This window comes from Sinocyclocheilus anshuiensis, unplaced genomic scaffold (assembly GCF_001515605.1).
Source record: "Sinocyclocheilus anshuiensis isolate Anshui unplaced genomic scaffold, SAMN03320099.WGS_v1.1 scaffold348, whole genome shotgun sequence".
Lineage (NCBI taxonomy): Eukaryota > Metazoa > Chordata > Actinopteri > Cypriniformes > Cyprinidae > Sinocyclocheilus > Sinocyclocheilus anshuiensis.
Window position 1 is genome coordinate 1,114,367 of NW_015555762.1, and position 15,217 is coordinate 1,129,583.

The following is a 15,217-nucleotide window of genomic DNA, read 5'->3' on the forward strand; positions in this document are numbered from 1 at the left end:
TTGACGTTTATATTATTTCAAGTAATGAAAATGCTTTTCATGGTTTTAGTTTTAGTTAACTATAATAACCCTGGCCCTGTATTATTTTATTGGCATTAATTTTATACATATGTTTTATGGATGTCAATTGAGGAGAGGAGTTCTAAAGTTTAGAGGTGATTAGTCTTAAAAGTTTCACATAGTATGATTTTAAAACTTGCTATAACAATTTGCCATTAAAAAAAAAAAGACAAAATAGTTGATGTTCCTCTATATTTCAGCATGTTGAATCTCCATGAGGGGATTTTTTTTTATTCAGCACTTGCTAAGATTAAAAAGACGTGAAAGTAAAGGTTAATGTGATTTGACCACTTCCAGGCCAGACGTGTCTCTGATGGGAAAGAGGCTGTTAACCTTTACCGTCAGAGCAGCATTCCCTGAGCCCGGGCCTGCTGGAGAGAAGTCTATCAATCACTCAGCTGTCTCATAACGCCGCTCACAATGAACCAGAGCTGGAGATGGAAGACGACGAGCAAGTGTCATGGGATACTGCTTGTGGTTTCCAGACTAAACCTTGACAGATTCAATCCAACAGTGCGCGCTTAAATTGACACTCTCACTGTCTGTCTAATACACAAATGAACAGTAATGCAGTATGAGAGCAGCTATGAGAAGTGCTTATATATTCTCACCATTCACACTCACAAAACACATCGATTTATTCACGAAACATCACATCGGTATTAGTAGTGCACTTTTATTATTCTCTTTAAAAATATTTTATTTCAAATATTAAATATTGAAATAACTATTTAAAATTTAAATTCAAATATTATACATTTCAAAACGAATATTAAATATAAAAAAACTACAATAATGTGCCTACAAAAATAGACAAAAAAGATCATACTGCAGTGTATAATATAATATAATATAATTCGTAACACAAACATATATTTATATTTACAATATATTTATAATAATGTGCCCATGAAAATAGACAAAAAGCTCATATTACAATATAATATAATATAATATAATATAATATAATAATAGAGTTTTAATTGGACAACAAAAGATATTTACAACTAAATGTCTATATTGTTGTTAAGTCAAGTCAAGTCACGTTAAGTTACGTTGTTACGTTACGTTACGTTAAGTTAAGTTAAGTTACGTTACGTTATATTATATCTTACATGGAACTGAAAAGTACATATTTATAGCTAAATGCCTATACAATGAAAGTGAATGGTGACTGCTGTCAAACAAGATTTTCAAGGCAAAAATAAATCAGTGAATAACTATTTAAAATGCAGTCTTTTTGTCATGGAAAGCTGTTGTATACGTTCAGAAGATTTGGAATACTGTGAGTAATATGGGCTAATTTTAAGGTGTTTTTATCATGCTTTCTTGCCCTTTTTGGCGCTTGACAGCACCGGGTCCCCAACTTATAAACCAAAATACAAGCAGAATGTTTGTCATCATTTCAAAATACAAGCAGAATGTTTGTCATCATTTGACAAAAGTTTTCTTTATATAAAGTGACTATGTTTTGGCTTAAACTGCCACCTTGAGATGTTAAAATACACATAGGCGTATCGTTAAACGTCTAAGGTTTAATACCTTTCGTAGACAACTTAGCTTACGCATTTCATTACGCTCAAAAAAGTTTGAGAGACGTGCACCGTGTCGAGACTTTTGAAGTTTGAAGACACAGATGAACTTACAAATGAACCCTCACAAACAAACACTGAAAGGAGGGCCTGCCACGAGTGATTAAGTATGCAAAAGCTCATTAATATTCATAAGTCTCTGCGCCTTCTCTGCTAATATGAATATGTGTTTTTAGTCCACAACGCCTGACTGACAGAACACATCGGCATGAATAAAAGAGGAAATCACTGCAGAATGGGGTTCAATTTTAGAAACAGATTTCAGTAATTAGCCTCTCGCGGGCTGCACTGAGCGATTGTGTTAACAGCTTCATATGTTCCCACTCAGACAGGAAATAAAACATGATGTGTCCATCCTGCACCCCGCTGAAGCATGTGTGCCATGCTAAATATAAGCTAGAATTCAAGATGTCAATAAACAGATGTGGAATCCATTATAAATGTCATTGTGTGATTATATGTGCTCCAAATGTCATAACCATGCACTTTGTGTGAAAGCACATTGTGTGTGCGAAGACAGTTAAACACAGCAGCTACTATTAACTACTTACAACACACATCTTTTGTCTGTAAATCAGCTCTTAAAGGTGAAGTTTGTCTTTTTTTTTATGTCAAAATACATTCGGTGAACCCACTTTATTGTTCATTGACTACGGTAAGTACACTAATAATGGGTTTATCTTCCCTTAAAAGTGTGAAATTTGAGCCTTTGAGGCACAATCAAAACATTTAGAGCAGTCCTCAGAACTGTCAATCATTCCAGCTCAACAAATAGCGGGGGTTTGGGGAGTGGCTACTGTAGCAGGCTGAGCCAGAGGGTGTTTAGATGTTGAGACCATTGCTGTTACATGGGAAAAGAAAATTAGAAAAGAATTAGAAGACAAAATTAGACGTATTGCCAAAATACGCAGAGACAGACAACAGGGTAAAACATAAGTAAACAGTGGCAGTTCTTTTGCAAGATGGAGGAATTTGATGGAATGTTTAGGTTTCAATGAAAATGCTGAACTTGAACAGGTAACAACACTTAAGATTTTGCCACACATTTATTTACGTTTATTCACTTCATAGCCTTGTTCAAACTGTCGGTCCAAATCCGATTTTTGTGCATATCTGATTGGAATCTGATCATAGTTAGCAAGTCTAAACGGCAAAATATTACATGAAATCTGATTTTTTACAAAACCGTTTCAAGCTACATTCATACTGTACTGTATTCAAATCTTATTTCTGGAAATTAGTTTCAATCTGACCGCTCAGGTTGGATTTTGTGTCACTTTTTCACATTCTCAAGCCACATAAAACAAACACGTCAGACATTGTTTGTAGAAAACATGCTGAACATCTTTACAGAAACAAGGGTGCGTTGTTGCAAAGTGCAAGTCAAGCGGAATATGACTATATACCACTGGTCTACCCACCTTTTTTGAGTTTTGAGACCGGTGGGGACAGCGTCAAGGAATAAAGCTGCACATTCCAGCTTTCTAACTAACCGTGTCCATTCTAGCTTTCTGGGCCTTGATTGGGATAGTTGCGTTGCTGTCTATGGAGGGTCAGAAAAGCTCTCGGATTTCATCAAAAATATCTTAATTTGTGTTCCAAATATGAACAAAGGTCTTATGAGTTTGGAACGACATGAGGGTGAGCAATTAATGACAAAATGTTCATTTTTGGGTGAACTAACCCTTTATTATTAGAATTGTGTATACATGATGTCACTGTGTGATTATGTAAACAAACTGGCAAAGAACCAGTTCACTGAAACGAACTGTCCGAAAGGACCAGTTTACAGAAAAGAATCAGACTTCTTATCACTACTAGTAGTGCTGAAACTGCACACTTTAAAATCAAATTAACCTATTTTTATATTTCTGTCAGAGTAATCAAAACAGTTTCAATTACTACTTGTCAACGAAAATTCTCAGACTTAAAATTTTCACATGGCCGACAAAAAAAATAAGATAAAATTTTAGAAGACACCTTAGTTACTGCCTTAGCAAAGACTAGAAACGTTTTCAGGCCAAATCTTACCCCATGATGGTGAGTTTTACACAGTCAAATACCACTAAAACTGCCTTCAGAAAATGTCAAATCTAATGTATTTGCTAAAACATTGCAGCACTTTAGAAACGTGAAGACATTTCTGTGTTAGACTGTCAGTCGCTAATGCTTGTTTTCACAAGGCGGTAAGTATTAGCTATTTTATAGGCCGTGTAACTCCAAGTCACTGTAATTGAAGCCACGGTTGAATGTTTCTCTATGGAGTTGTAAAAGACTGTGCACGGCACACGCTACTCGACACGGCTGCCATTACCGTACAGAATCACAAACCCAAATGATCTTTGAAAGAATCGAAAGCAAACTAAATGTAATGTATAACTTTTGCAAAAAAGCTACAACTTTAATAACGCAAAACTGTAGGAGGAACAACATTCACAACATGTCAAGAGCGCAGCAGGAGAGCGCTGACTGTCTTTAAAATCATCCAGGGATTAAACAGAGCCAAATGCAAAATTTAAGTAAATTAAAGAATCATCTCCATTTCAGATTACTGTCAAAGCCATCTGCTCACTCATAAACAAACACTATGAGCGCGTTTATAGCGACACTAGTATGTGTCTAACTGCTGTTGGCTTAGGAATGCAAGATGAGGGTTGGTGTGTAATCTCGATGTGCAACACGACTCTTGTATGATGCATTCTGGGTAGTGGAAGTCCAGGCGTGCTAATTGGCTTGATGCCGCTTTGGATTTGTTGGTTCAGATTCGGAACGCTACACGGAATTGAGGTGGACGGATCGGAAAGCAGCAGACGTGTGCGTTTTAGATTAGAGTGGAGTGAGGGAGAGTATGAAACTCCAGAGAACGGTCTCAAAATGTGGGTTCAGTGTCAAAAAAAACACATGTGAGGGTTTTATTTATTTGATGATTGTGCGAGGTTGAATTTGCATGTTTAAAAGGAGGAATTCTGTAGCGCATGTTTTTATGTGACTTTCAGATAAAATATGTAGTTTAGGGCTGTTATATATTATTTTATATTTTTATTTATGTGTTTTTATATACAAACATTTTATATATTTTATACATTATATATTTGTCTATATTTAAAATAAATAAAATGTATAATCCTATTTATTATAATTAAAATAACGTATTAATAAAAATACTATTTTAATGAAAATAATCTTCTGCAAATTCATGTGAGATGTTAGTATTGTCAATGTAAGTTACATTTTACATCTGCTGGGTGAAAATTGTATCTGATTGTTTAGATTGTTATATGTTAGATATATTGAGACTGAATGCAAAATACATACAGCCAGCCAAAACCTCCATTATTATACACTTATCCCTAACAGAAACTCAAATAATACAGAAAGCTTTAATCATTGTTTCATTGTGAATCATTGTTTCATTGTGAAAACCCTGAAAGACAAGTGAATCGAAAGATATCACAGCAGGCAGCCAAAACACGAAGCTCCAAAAATCTGACGCTCTATTGTTTATGTTGAAAGCAGCCCCCAAATCCATACAAACAGCACATCTGTCTTCAAAACCACACTCTGTCGCACGATAAACACAATATTTTCACCCCTAAATGGGAAGAAATGAAAATCACCAGTTTGTTCTGCTGCAAAGTTGAAAAACGAACCATGAATCACGCTCTCACATGTTTATGATTTGCCTTTTTCTTTTTTTAAGATGATGAAAAGCACCCGTGAAGACTTTACAATTAGATTAAATTGCACCATAACACAATGGCTAATTAAGTCATTTTTCAAATTCAATAAGGAAGCAGATTGGAAAGCAGAGATGTGATACGAGTTGCCTGGCAAAAACCCTCAATGAATACGTCCAAGCTGTTCGGCTGACGGCCCACGAGTTTGAATTTCTGGGAATTTCATCAGCGTTAAAGAGAGGGGAACAGAACCCTTTCACATAACTCGAGATTTCAACGTGTCTCTCAAAACAACTGTCGCGCCACTTTGACCGCCGCTTGAAAAGCGTTACAGTCACGGAAGGACGATTTTACGATGTAGCTATGTAGTGTAGACAGTAAATGGTGAAAATAGTATGAAAAACAAAGCAAATATTTTATCTAAAAACAAGATAATATCCTTGACTTTCATCCATTCTCATGCTTTTTGCCCATTTTGCACGATTCAAATGATTACCAATGGATAAGATCAAGTCACAACTTGCACTTTTTCTCGTTGAACATCCTATTTCACTCAGGAACATGTCATTATGGAAGTCAAATGGTTTGTGGATACAATTTCTCGTCAACTTTATAAGCTAGCAGTGACAAAATGTGAAAATTTTCCAAAGCTAGCAAAGATAAAATCACTAAAAACTGATTAAAATTAAGGTTTCCATGCAAACGCAGGGATCTGCTGATCAATTCATAGTCAATGCTGGAAAAACAGGGGTCAGTTCTCACAGAGGAGGTACAGAAGCTCTATTATATAGTTCAGAGACACATATGCTGTCATTCAATCATCTTTCATCTCATATGAAAAGAGTTCTCATGTCCGCCAAGAGGAAAAGAGATTATGCATGAAGCCCAAATATAAAACCATCAAACACAAGCCTGTCGATCTCAGTTAAAGATGTGGATATCACTGTATGTCTGTCATCTTATCTGTCTCTGCCTATATTTATAAAATCACACAAAGACAGCATATAGTTAGTTCACTTTTCTTGTCCTCAATTACCATGGTGCTGTAATTATAGGAAGGCCTCCATGTGCAGCTGCGTCAGGAGGCCCTTATGCAGCACCATCAATCACCCCCTCGAAAACTCTGACTATATATCAATGGATCAGCACAAATTTAGTTCTACATTACTATTTTCTAAATTATTTTGGACTATTGAGATTAAACATAATTTCAAAAGACCCTGGATAGTCCTTTTTCCATGACATGGCTCCTTTAAGAGCTGCAAAACAGCTTCCAAACATTTTATGGGAAATCATTTGGCACAAATCACTGCATTTCCCGTGAAGATTTCTTTTTATGCTTGATTGAAACTGTGATGTGTGTGAATTTCTGGCTTTCAGACTCGTACCTCAACAACCCAAATCCTTTTTTCTTTGTCTTTTTCTCAGGGTCTTCAGGCTCGTCCTTCTTTTTGCTCTTTTTCTCTTTCTTCTTTTTGGTTTTCTTTTTCTTTACCTTCTTCTCATCATCCAGATCCTGTCGAGAAGAGCTGCTGGCAGGCGTGCCTCTGCCGGAGTCTTCCTCAGAGTCATCTGTTGGTGAAGAACAAAGACCCAGACATGAGCAAACACCTAATGAGAACTAATTATAAGGAATCAAACAACAATCCACAAAGCAGACTCCCGTTTGTCAGTAAATGATGAAGAAATTCTTTCTTTACGGTATAATTACCGTAAATCCAAATAGGCAGAAGTCATATGCATTAAAAAAAAATCAAATATTTTGAAAAGAAAACAAAATAATGACATAAAAGCAAATATTTAAAAGTTCACAATTAAGAAAAATTTGTCCTACATAGATAAATTAATGAGACTAAAAATTTAAATTAGAAATGCATTATTTTCAAAGTCCATACACAATGTCATATTTCACCACAAAATAATAAGACAAAAAAAAAAAAACTATAATAAAATAAATTACATTTACGACAATTAAGATTGTGTTTTTTTAGGGGGAGGGGGGGGGCATTTTGCATAATATAAAGTATTACCCCATTTACAACCATCATAATGCTAAAAAAAAAATTACTGCAATGTGGGAAAAAAATACTATTTAATTATATAATTATTATTTAAAGATTATAATTATCTTATCTACAATCTGTCGTTTTTATGTTAAGTATTTACATATTGTGGCAGTATTTATACATTTTATTTGTATCCTTAAAGGAACACGCCACTATTTTTGAAAATAGGCTCATTTTCCAACTCCGCTAGAGTTAAACAGTGGAGTTTTACCGTTTTCGAATCCATTCAGCCGATCTCCGGGTCTGGCGGTAGCCAGATATATTCAAATATTTTAGAACTGCAGAATACACACACAAACATCTGTATTCATCTTGAAAAAACTAATTTGTTCCGGATTTGAATACTATGTGATAGGATATGTTTATTATTCATTATAGCCTAATGAATTGCCAGAGATCGCGGTGCATGTGGAAAACAGCAGAACTGACTCTTTGAAATATATCATCGTTATTTTATCATTATAAATATAGAATTTTTTGCTGTAACTAGGCTACAATTACTTTTTAAAGACGTTCTAAAATAGGAACCAAAGCGCAATTCGCTATTAGTCCTATAGATTTCGTTTTCTACGTATTCTGTAGCTTATGCAATGTTCCTTGATTATTACGCCGGAATGAGAGAATAGTTCCTAGAAAATCGCCACTTTTCATTTTTCGTCGGTCTTAGTACACGATGTAACTACAGAAGAGTCTAGTTTTAAATAGGAATAATATAGAAACTCTTTGGTTATTTTTGAGCGAGATGCTAATGGTCTAATCAGATTCAAGCTAAGCTACAGCTAAAAGTGCTACCACCTGACCCGGAGATCGGCTGAATGGATTAGAAAACAGTACAACTCAACAGTTTAACTCTAGGGGAGCTGGAAAATGAGCCTATTTTCAAAAATAGTGGCATGTTCCTTTAACGCACCAGCAAATATCATTTTCTTTTTGCAAAACATTAATTTTTTTTATGTTTTATTTTATAACTTTACTTTACTTTAGGTGTGACATGTGGCCTGAACATGTTTTGGTGTTATTCACCCTCCTGTTGCATCAAGTTGATATCCACAGACCTCCATTCATCCACCACCTCGGCTAAGGGTGCAGAAAGCTTGACATTAATTCATGACACCTTATAGGCTCTAATCGAAGGCATCTCTGGCTAGTGCTGAAGGTCTGTCTCTATTTCTCATTTAGAAGAGGTCTTTAGTGTCAATGAGAAAGAGCAGGGGTGATACGTGCCCTTGAATGTGCTGACTTGCTGCTGGAGGTTCTCACAAAAATCAGTGATACTTGTATTTGCTGATTCACTCCTCACTGGCTCACGAAACTCAATGAGTCACAGAGAGTCAAATTCATCTCTCAAATGAGCTACTAAAAGTGAAGGAGCTTCACTGGCACCCAACTGTTCTGAGATATCGTTCTGAACTTTAAAAGAGATTTAAAGTCAACATGAAACAGCATTTGCAGCCTATTTTACTTCCATAATGTGACATTTCTACTCAACAGGTATATGTATATGTGTTTGTATATATATATATATATATATATATATATACACAATAATAAGTTGTTCACTATAATAAGCAAATGAGAGTGAATTTCAGTTGATTTCATGTTGACTTTAACTTTCATAATGCACCAGAATATATAATGAGGAAAAATGCATGTTAAGACTTATAGGCTTATGTTTGATGAGAGTAATGAATGTGAAAGGCCCAGATGCACTTTTGGCGAAGCGAGAAGCAGTGGTATGCAGTTGTAACTGTTAGCACATGTTTGGCACAACTCATGACAATCTCGCTACTGTGCTCAGCAACATGCATTTACTGCTATGCAGCACATACACACTTCTCATTAATGTACTTTGGCTGTGGTGAGCAATAACTGCAGAAAACCACAAGGCCTTCTGTTTAAATTACAACACATTTATAGAATAACACTGACAATATACATTATATACAGTGGGTACGGAAAGTATTCAGACCCCCTTCAATTTTTCACTCTTTGTTATATTGCAGCCATTTGCTAAAATATATATTATAGAAAATAAAAAGAGTTGTTTTATGTAGCATTAGACATAAAAAAACGGATACATTGGTGCACTAATAAAAAATACATTTCACATATTTCTTGTTGGTTGTCATGATCAGAAACAAATTAAAAACAAATTAAACTCTTATTAAAATCATAAATAGCTTAACTGAGTAAATGTATAAATGTATTAAAACTGTATTATTAATAAATTAATGCATGTATATTTTATTTAAATAAATAAGAATAAAATATTAATAAATATTAATAAATTAATACATTATTTAAAAAAATATATTTATTTTTGGACTAATTGGAATAAATCTGACATGGTAGAATTTGAACATTTAAATACATATAAATAAATCATATTTATTTGTTATTTAAATATCATTATGAACAAGTCATATTAACAATAAAATCACATTATTATTCTTTTTTTATTATTCTGCTCAGTGTTGTTCTTGTCAAATAAAACTAAAACAAACAAACAATTTTCTCACCAAAATAAAAAAATTAATTTAATTTAATTTCAGCAACTAACTGAAATAAAGTTTAAAATAAAGTACAAATATATAAAAACAAAACCTACTAAAACGAGAAAAGCACGTAACTATTTACAAAAAAAAATAATAATTTCTAATAAATGTTTAACTATTTAATGTTGTATTTACAAATTTTACCTTTTTTTAAGTTATATAACACTTTCAATGGTTTTAACTCACCGTCCTCAGGTTCAGAAGGCCCGTCGTAGGACTTGTCGATGGCGTATCTGAAGCTGAGGTTGCATCCTCGGCCTCTCACCATGTGCGCGCGTGGACGATGGAAGGGCACCTTGTCCTTACCGACCTCCTCCATCGCTGTCTGGAGACTCTCCAGAGAACTGGACTTCTGCAGACCTAACCTGGGTCCCAGCGCCGTCCCGTTAGAGGAGAGGGGTTCTGAGACAGGGACATGGACGGATGTCAGTGATGGGAGGATGGAGGATGGTAATGAAAAGTGAAGCTTTGAAAAGCAGGGCAAGATTAGAAACAGTGTATAGAGTCTTGCTGAAAAGACCAGCACCATCAAATATTATGAAATGGCACATCGGGACTAACCAGCCTGGACCATCAAGAAGATTCCCACTGGTCTGAGCTGATATTTTCAACAGGGTGGTCACAAGTTGTGAATTGAAAATGCAACAGTTGTGTGGTGAGCTGAGCTGAAAGTCTAATGGATTTGGACGCATTCAAAGAACAGACGGAGATGAAATATGTAAAGACGGCTGTAGGATGGAGGGTGGATGATGAAACCTCAAGGTGAGGGTGAAAGAGCATCACCGAATAAATGAGGCGTTGCAAACGCGGACCAGACGTGCAGGAATACTAAACAGAAAAGTAGTAGTAGAAGTAGTCCAAGGGTGAGGAGCATTAAATGAAGCCCTGAGAGATGAAGAACAACTGTGATTCCGTAAGCAATGCAAACCACTGAGAACAATGACACCAGGAGCAGGAGGAGAAGGTGAGGGGTTACAACAAGCACAAACAAGAGAAGAAAATGGAGGAATAGCACAAACACTGAAAGGGCAAAAGAAAGTCGGGGAAAAGATAAAAAAAAGAAGTGCTTGGTGATTGAGAGGTAAAAAGTGGCATGCAGGAAAGAGCACATCATGATTTAAATGGATGCTTCAGCCAAAAACTAAAACTCTGTCATCGTTTACTCACTTTCATGTCGCTGCAATCAACACAAATGGAGAAGTTTTCAAATTTCCCCTTTTATGTTCTCAGATGAAAAAAAAATCGGGTTTGGAAAGACATGAGGGTGAGTAAACGATGACAGAGTTTTCATGTTTGGCTCAAGTATCCCTTTAAGAAATACTTTTGTTCGCAAACCAGCAGTGAAAATGTGTATACAAAAGAATAAATTAATAATCCACTGAAGGACACACATCATTTTACTACAGCTAAATAGAGTCTCTAGGCACAAAACAAAGTTGAACTGTGGTAAAATCACTGTAAACATTTAACATCTAACTTTTACAAACCATCAGCAAAATCATAAAATACACCATTAATAGTGGAAAAACGGTGGAAATGACACCAAACTGTGAGACAGCTCAAACATTTTTAAATGTACTGTTTATTGTAAATCTAACTCTATATATATAATATATATATATAATTTATGCATTTAGCAGACGCTTTTATCCAAAGCGACTTACAGTGCATTCAGGCTATACATTTTTTACCAGTATGTAAATATGTATATGTATATATAAATATATATATATCTGTAACGTAGCAAAAATTAAGGCTGATGATGGCATGTTTGAGTTCAGTATTAATGTGGCTTTAAAATTACAAAATGAAAGCTCAAACCTGGTATTTTTCATAAAAACCAATCCCTGGCACAAAACAAAACAAATCAAAACAAAAAACAAAACAAAACAAAATCCAGTTGAATGAAATGCTTATATACCGCATTTTAAAATTCTGGGGTCTGGAGATTTTTTTTATGTTTTTGAAAAAGAAAAGTCTCTTCTGTTCACTAAGGATGCATTTATTTAATCAAAAATAAAGTAAAAATAGCAATATTGTGAAATATTAAAACAAATTAAAATAACTTTATGAATATATTTTCAAATGTAATGTATTCCTTTGATCAAAGCTGAATTTTCAGCATCATTTCTCAAGTCTTCAGTGCCACGTGATCCTTCAGACATCATTCTAATATACTGATTTGCTGCTCAAGAAACATTTCTGATTACTATCAATGTTGAAAACAGTTGTGCTGCTTAATAATTTTGTGGAAACAGATTTTTTTTCAGGATTCTTTGAATAAAAAAAGAAAAGTTCAAAAGAACATTATTTGAAATAGAAATCTTTTGTAATATTATAAATGTCTTTACTGTCACTTTTGATCAATTTAATGCATCGTTTCTGAAAATGATAATTATTTATACATTTTTTAAATCGTGCTGACCCCAAACTATTGAACCATAGTGCATATACAATTTAAACTCAAAACTGGTTGCAGCAAATTCCACCTGCCTTCAGTCTCATAAATTTAATTACCAACTAAATATGTCGCAATAAACAAACTCTGGGATCCATGACCGGTCGCAATTTAAACTCAAAACTGGTTGCAGCAAATTCCACCTGCCTTCAGTCTCATAAATTTAATTACCGACTAAATATGTCGCAATAAACAAACTCTGGGATCCATGACCGGTCCTTGTTCTGGGATTTCATAATGCATAAATTAAGCACTGATACATCTATTTCACTTCCATGAAATGCAGCTGTAATCGGTAGGATCTAAGCAGTGAAATGTTTAAAATGTAGTTTTCATTTCCACATGCATGCCGACACACATAAACACACGACACAGATGGCCCTCTCTGGGACGCTTGCATAAATCAATCTAAACCAGCACAACATGGCTGCTCTCAACCTGAATCAACAGCAAACTAGACGAGCGAGAACAGAAACAGACCGAGAGAAACGACAGCGAGACGGGAAAGTCATTTGAACGGCTTCTTAGGAAATAAAATGGTAATTGGCAAGTCTCTCCGGCAGACAGATACCTGTATGCTGCCATTATCACGAAAAGGGAAAATAATGAGATGAAGAGCAAAACAAACAAATCAGCAGAAGCAGCACTGCAGGGCCGAACGGTAACTGGGCGACTGCCATGCAGCTCCTGGAAGAAGAGGAAGAGAGATGAATTGGAGGATGTTGAACTGTGAACTAAAGCGCCGCAGAGCCCGTGAGCAATGCAGCCTCTATGAGTGGTCTTCATTTGGACGAGAGGGGCTGCAGGAAAATGTAGGTGTGTTGGAGGGAAGCCAGCGAGAGAGAGAGAGAGAGAGAGAGAGTGCGCTGCCTCCAGCATCTTTCATCTATCCTCTTAATGGACATGTTCTCCTCTCCTGTGGACCGAGACTCAGCTCTTCATTGTACCAACTACACACACACATACAAACATACACGCCTCGCTTTGTTTGCAAGAAGGAGAGTTATACTTCACTAATGTGTGCACAAAAACAATGGAAGTAGTCGAAATGAAATCAAAATTGACCTGGTTTACTTTCTTAATTCTTTTCATGCCTGTTTCAACTGTGCACTTCAGGAACTGCAACATAAAGCGTGGTTAAAATCGCAGTTTAAGAACAACTATTTGACCTTTATGCAAAAATCAATTCAGAGGTCAGTGACTGTTGAGCTTCTTCTGACAGCTTTTACCTATAATATTCAACTTGGAAAATATTTAGCTTGGAAAGTAGCAGAGATAGAGAATACGAAAATAGGACAAGCACATTGTTATGGGTATGTGCGTTCTTGTGACTGGTGTTCATATTTGTTTATAAACAGTGCAAGGAATGGATATCATTTTATATATATCCTATCTGCAATAAAATATTAAATAAAATTGTGACTGGTTGAGTTCACATCTTGTAAGGAAGCAAGGAATGGATATCAGTAAAGAAAACTTAGTTTCTTTAAAATAAAATAAAAAAATAATAAAAATAAAAAAATAAAATAATAAAATAAAATAAAATAAAATAAAATAAATGCATTTTATTTTATAAATAAAATAAAATGCATTTACAAATAAATGCAAATGTAATGAAATTTTCTAGTTTACCTGCCATTAGCAAAGAAAGCAAAACATTTTAGACCTTACGTAAGTGTTTGCGTACATTTAAACACACAAACCCAAACCACACTATTTCATGCTATCAGCTATATGCTTCACTATCGGCTTTCACAATAAAATCTATCTAAAGCTTAATATGACCATTAACAGCGAAGTGTTTTTTTCTCAGAACACCTAAAACTCCCTTTATGGTGTCATTTAGTGGTTGAGACTAGCGTGCAACATCTGACAACCTCTTTCTCATGAACTCTCTATAGAAATAACGGATTATGGCTTCCAGGATACAATTTTCACAGGCAGTCATATGATTTGTGACTTAGCATAAAGGGAACATCACATGAGTGCAATGTTTTTTGAGGTTGCTTAAGGTTAGGCTGATGGATAAACTGCATAATAAGTCATAACTCACTATAATTTTTTTATTAGGAAAAAATAACTAGAAAATTACCTTAAGCAATTAATTTTTACTAAAACATTTAGTAGACACCACAAAAACCTAATAATAATAGGACCTGCATAATGCTGGACTAGATTGTGAATTTACAGGAAAAAGAAATAAAAAATACAACATTTACTGCAAAGCAGATGCAAGAAAAGAGAGAGAGGTCTTGGAGTGCCGCAGTGGTTGGCTTGGCTGGCCCTAGCTGAGGGTTTTTAGTCAGATTAAACTCAGAGCGGCCACGTCTTCAAGACCATCCTAATAATGAAATATGTCAGAGCATATAAAGGAGTCTGGCATAGGTAGAGCGTGCCAGAGGGAAGAGAGAAAAATGAGTGCGTCAGCAGAACAGCCTGCAGCCTGTCAATATCTATCTGTAAAACTACACTCCAATCAGCCTTCCATGTATTTATCATTGTTCCCGACCCCTGAGAAGTACACAAAAGCGTCATGTGTAGGCTATGCATGTAAATTGGACTGTGTATGTTTTTTATGCATGCACATGCTGTGAGCGCTGCTAAATTTCAGTCTTGATTGTGTGCATGTGGTTTTGATTATGATGTAATTTATGATCCAATGCCATGTGTTTGAGTGTATGCATACAGTAAATCTGTGATCAGGTTTTGTACTATGTATATATAAATCTATAAAATATATATAACAAAGCTATAAATATAAAATAAATAAAACTTCACATTCTCTCTCTCTCTCTCTCTCTCTCTCTAT

General features: G+C 35.1%; 1 protein-coding gene across 1 annotated transcript in view; it reads right to left on the bottom strand.

The window, feature by feature from the left end:
• The window catches only part of LOC107673991 (partitioning defective 3 homolog B-like), a 176,434-nt gene that overhangs the window by 45,148 nt on the left and 116,069 nt on the right, over positions 1-15,217 (bottom strand). Inside the window, exons 17-18 of the mRNA XM_016467843.1 lie at positions 10,137-10,352; positions 6,718-6,901 (exon numbers count right to left, since the gene is read on the bottom strand). Coding sequence (XP_016323329.1) covers positions 6,718-6,901; positions 10,137-10,352 — 400 coding nt within the window. The remainder of the gene's footprint in view (positions 1-6,717; positions 6,902-10,136; positions 10,353-15,217) is intronic.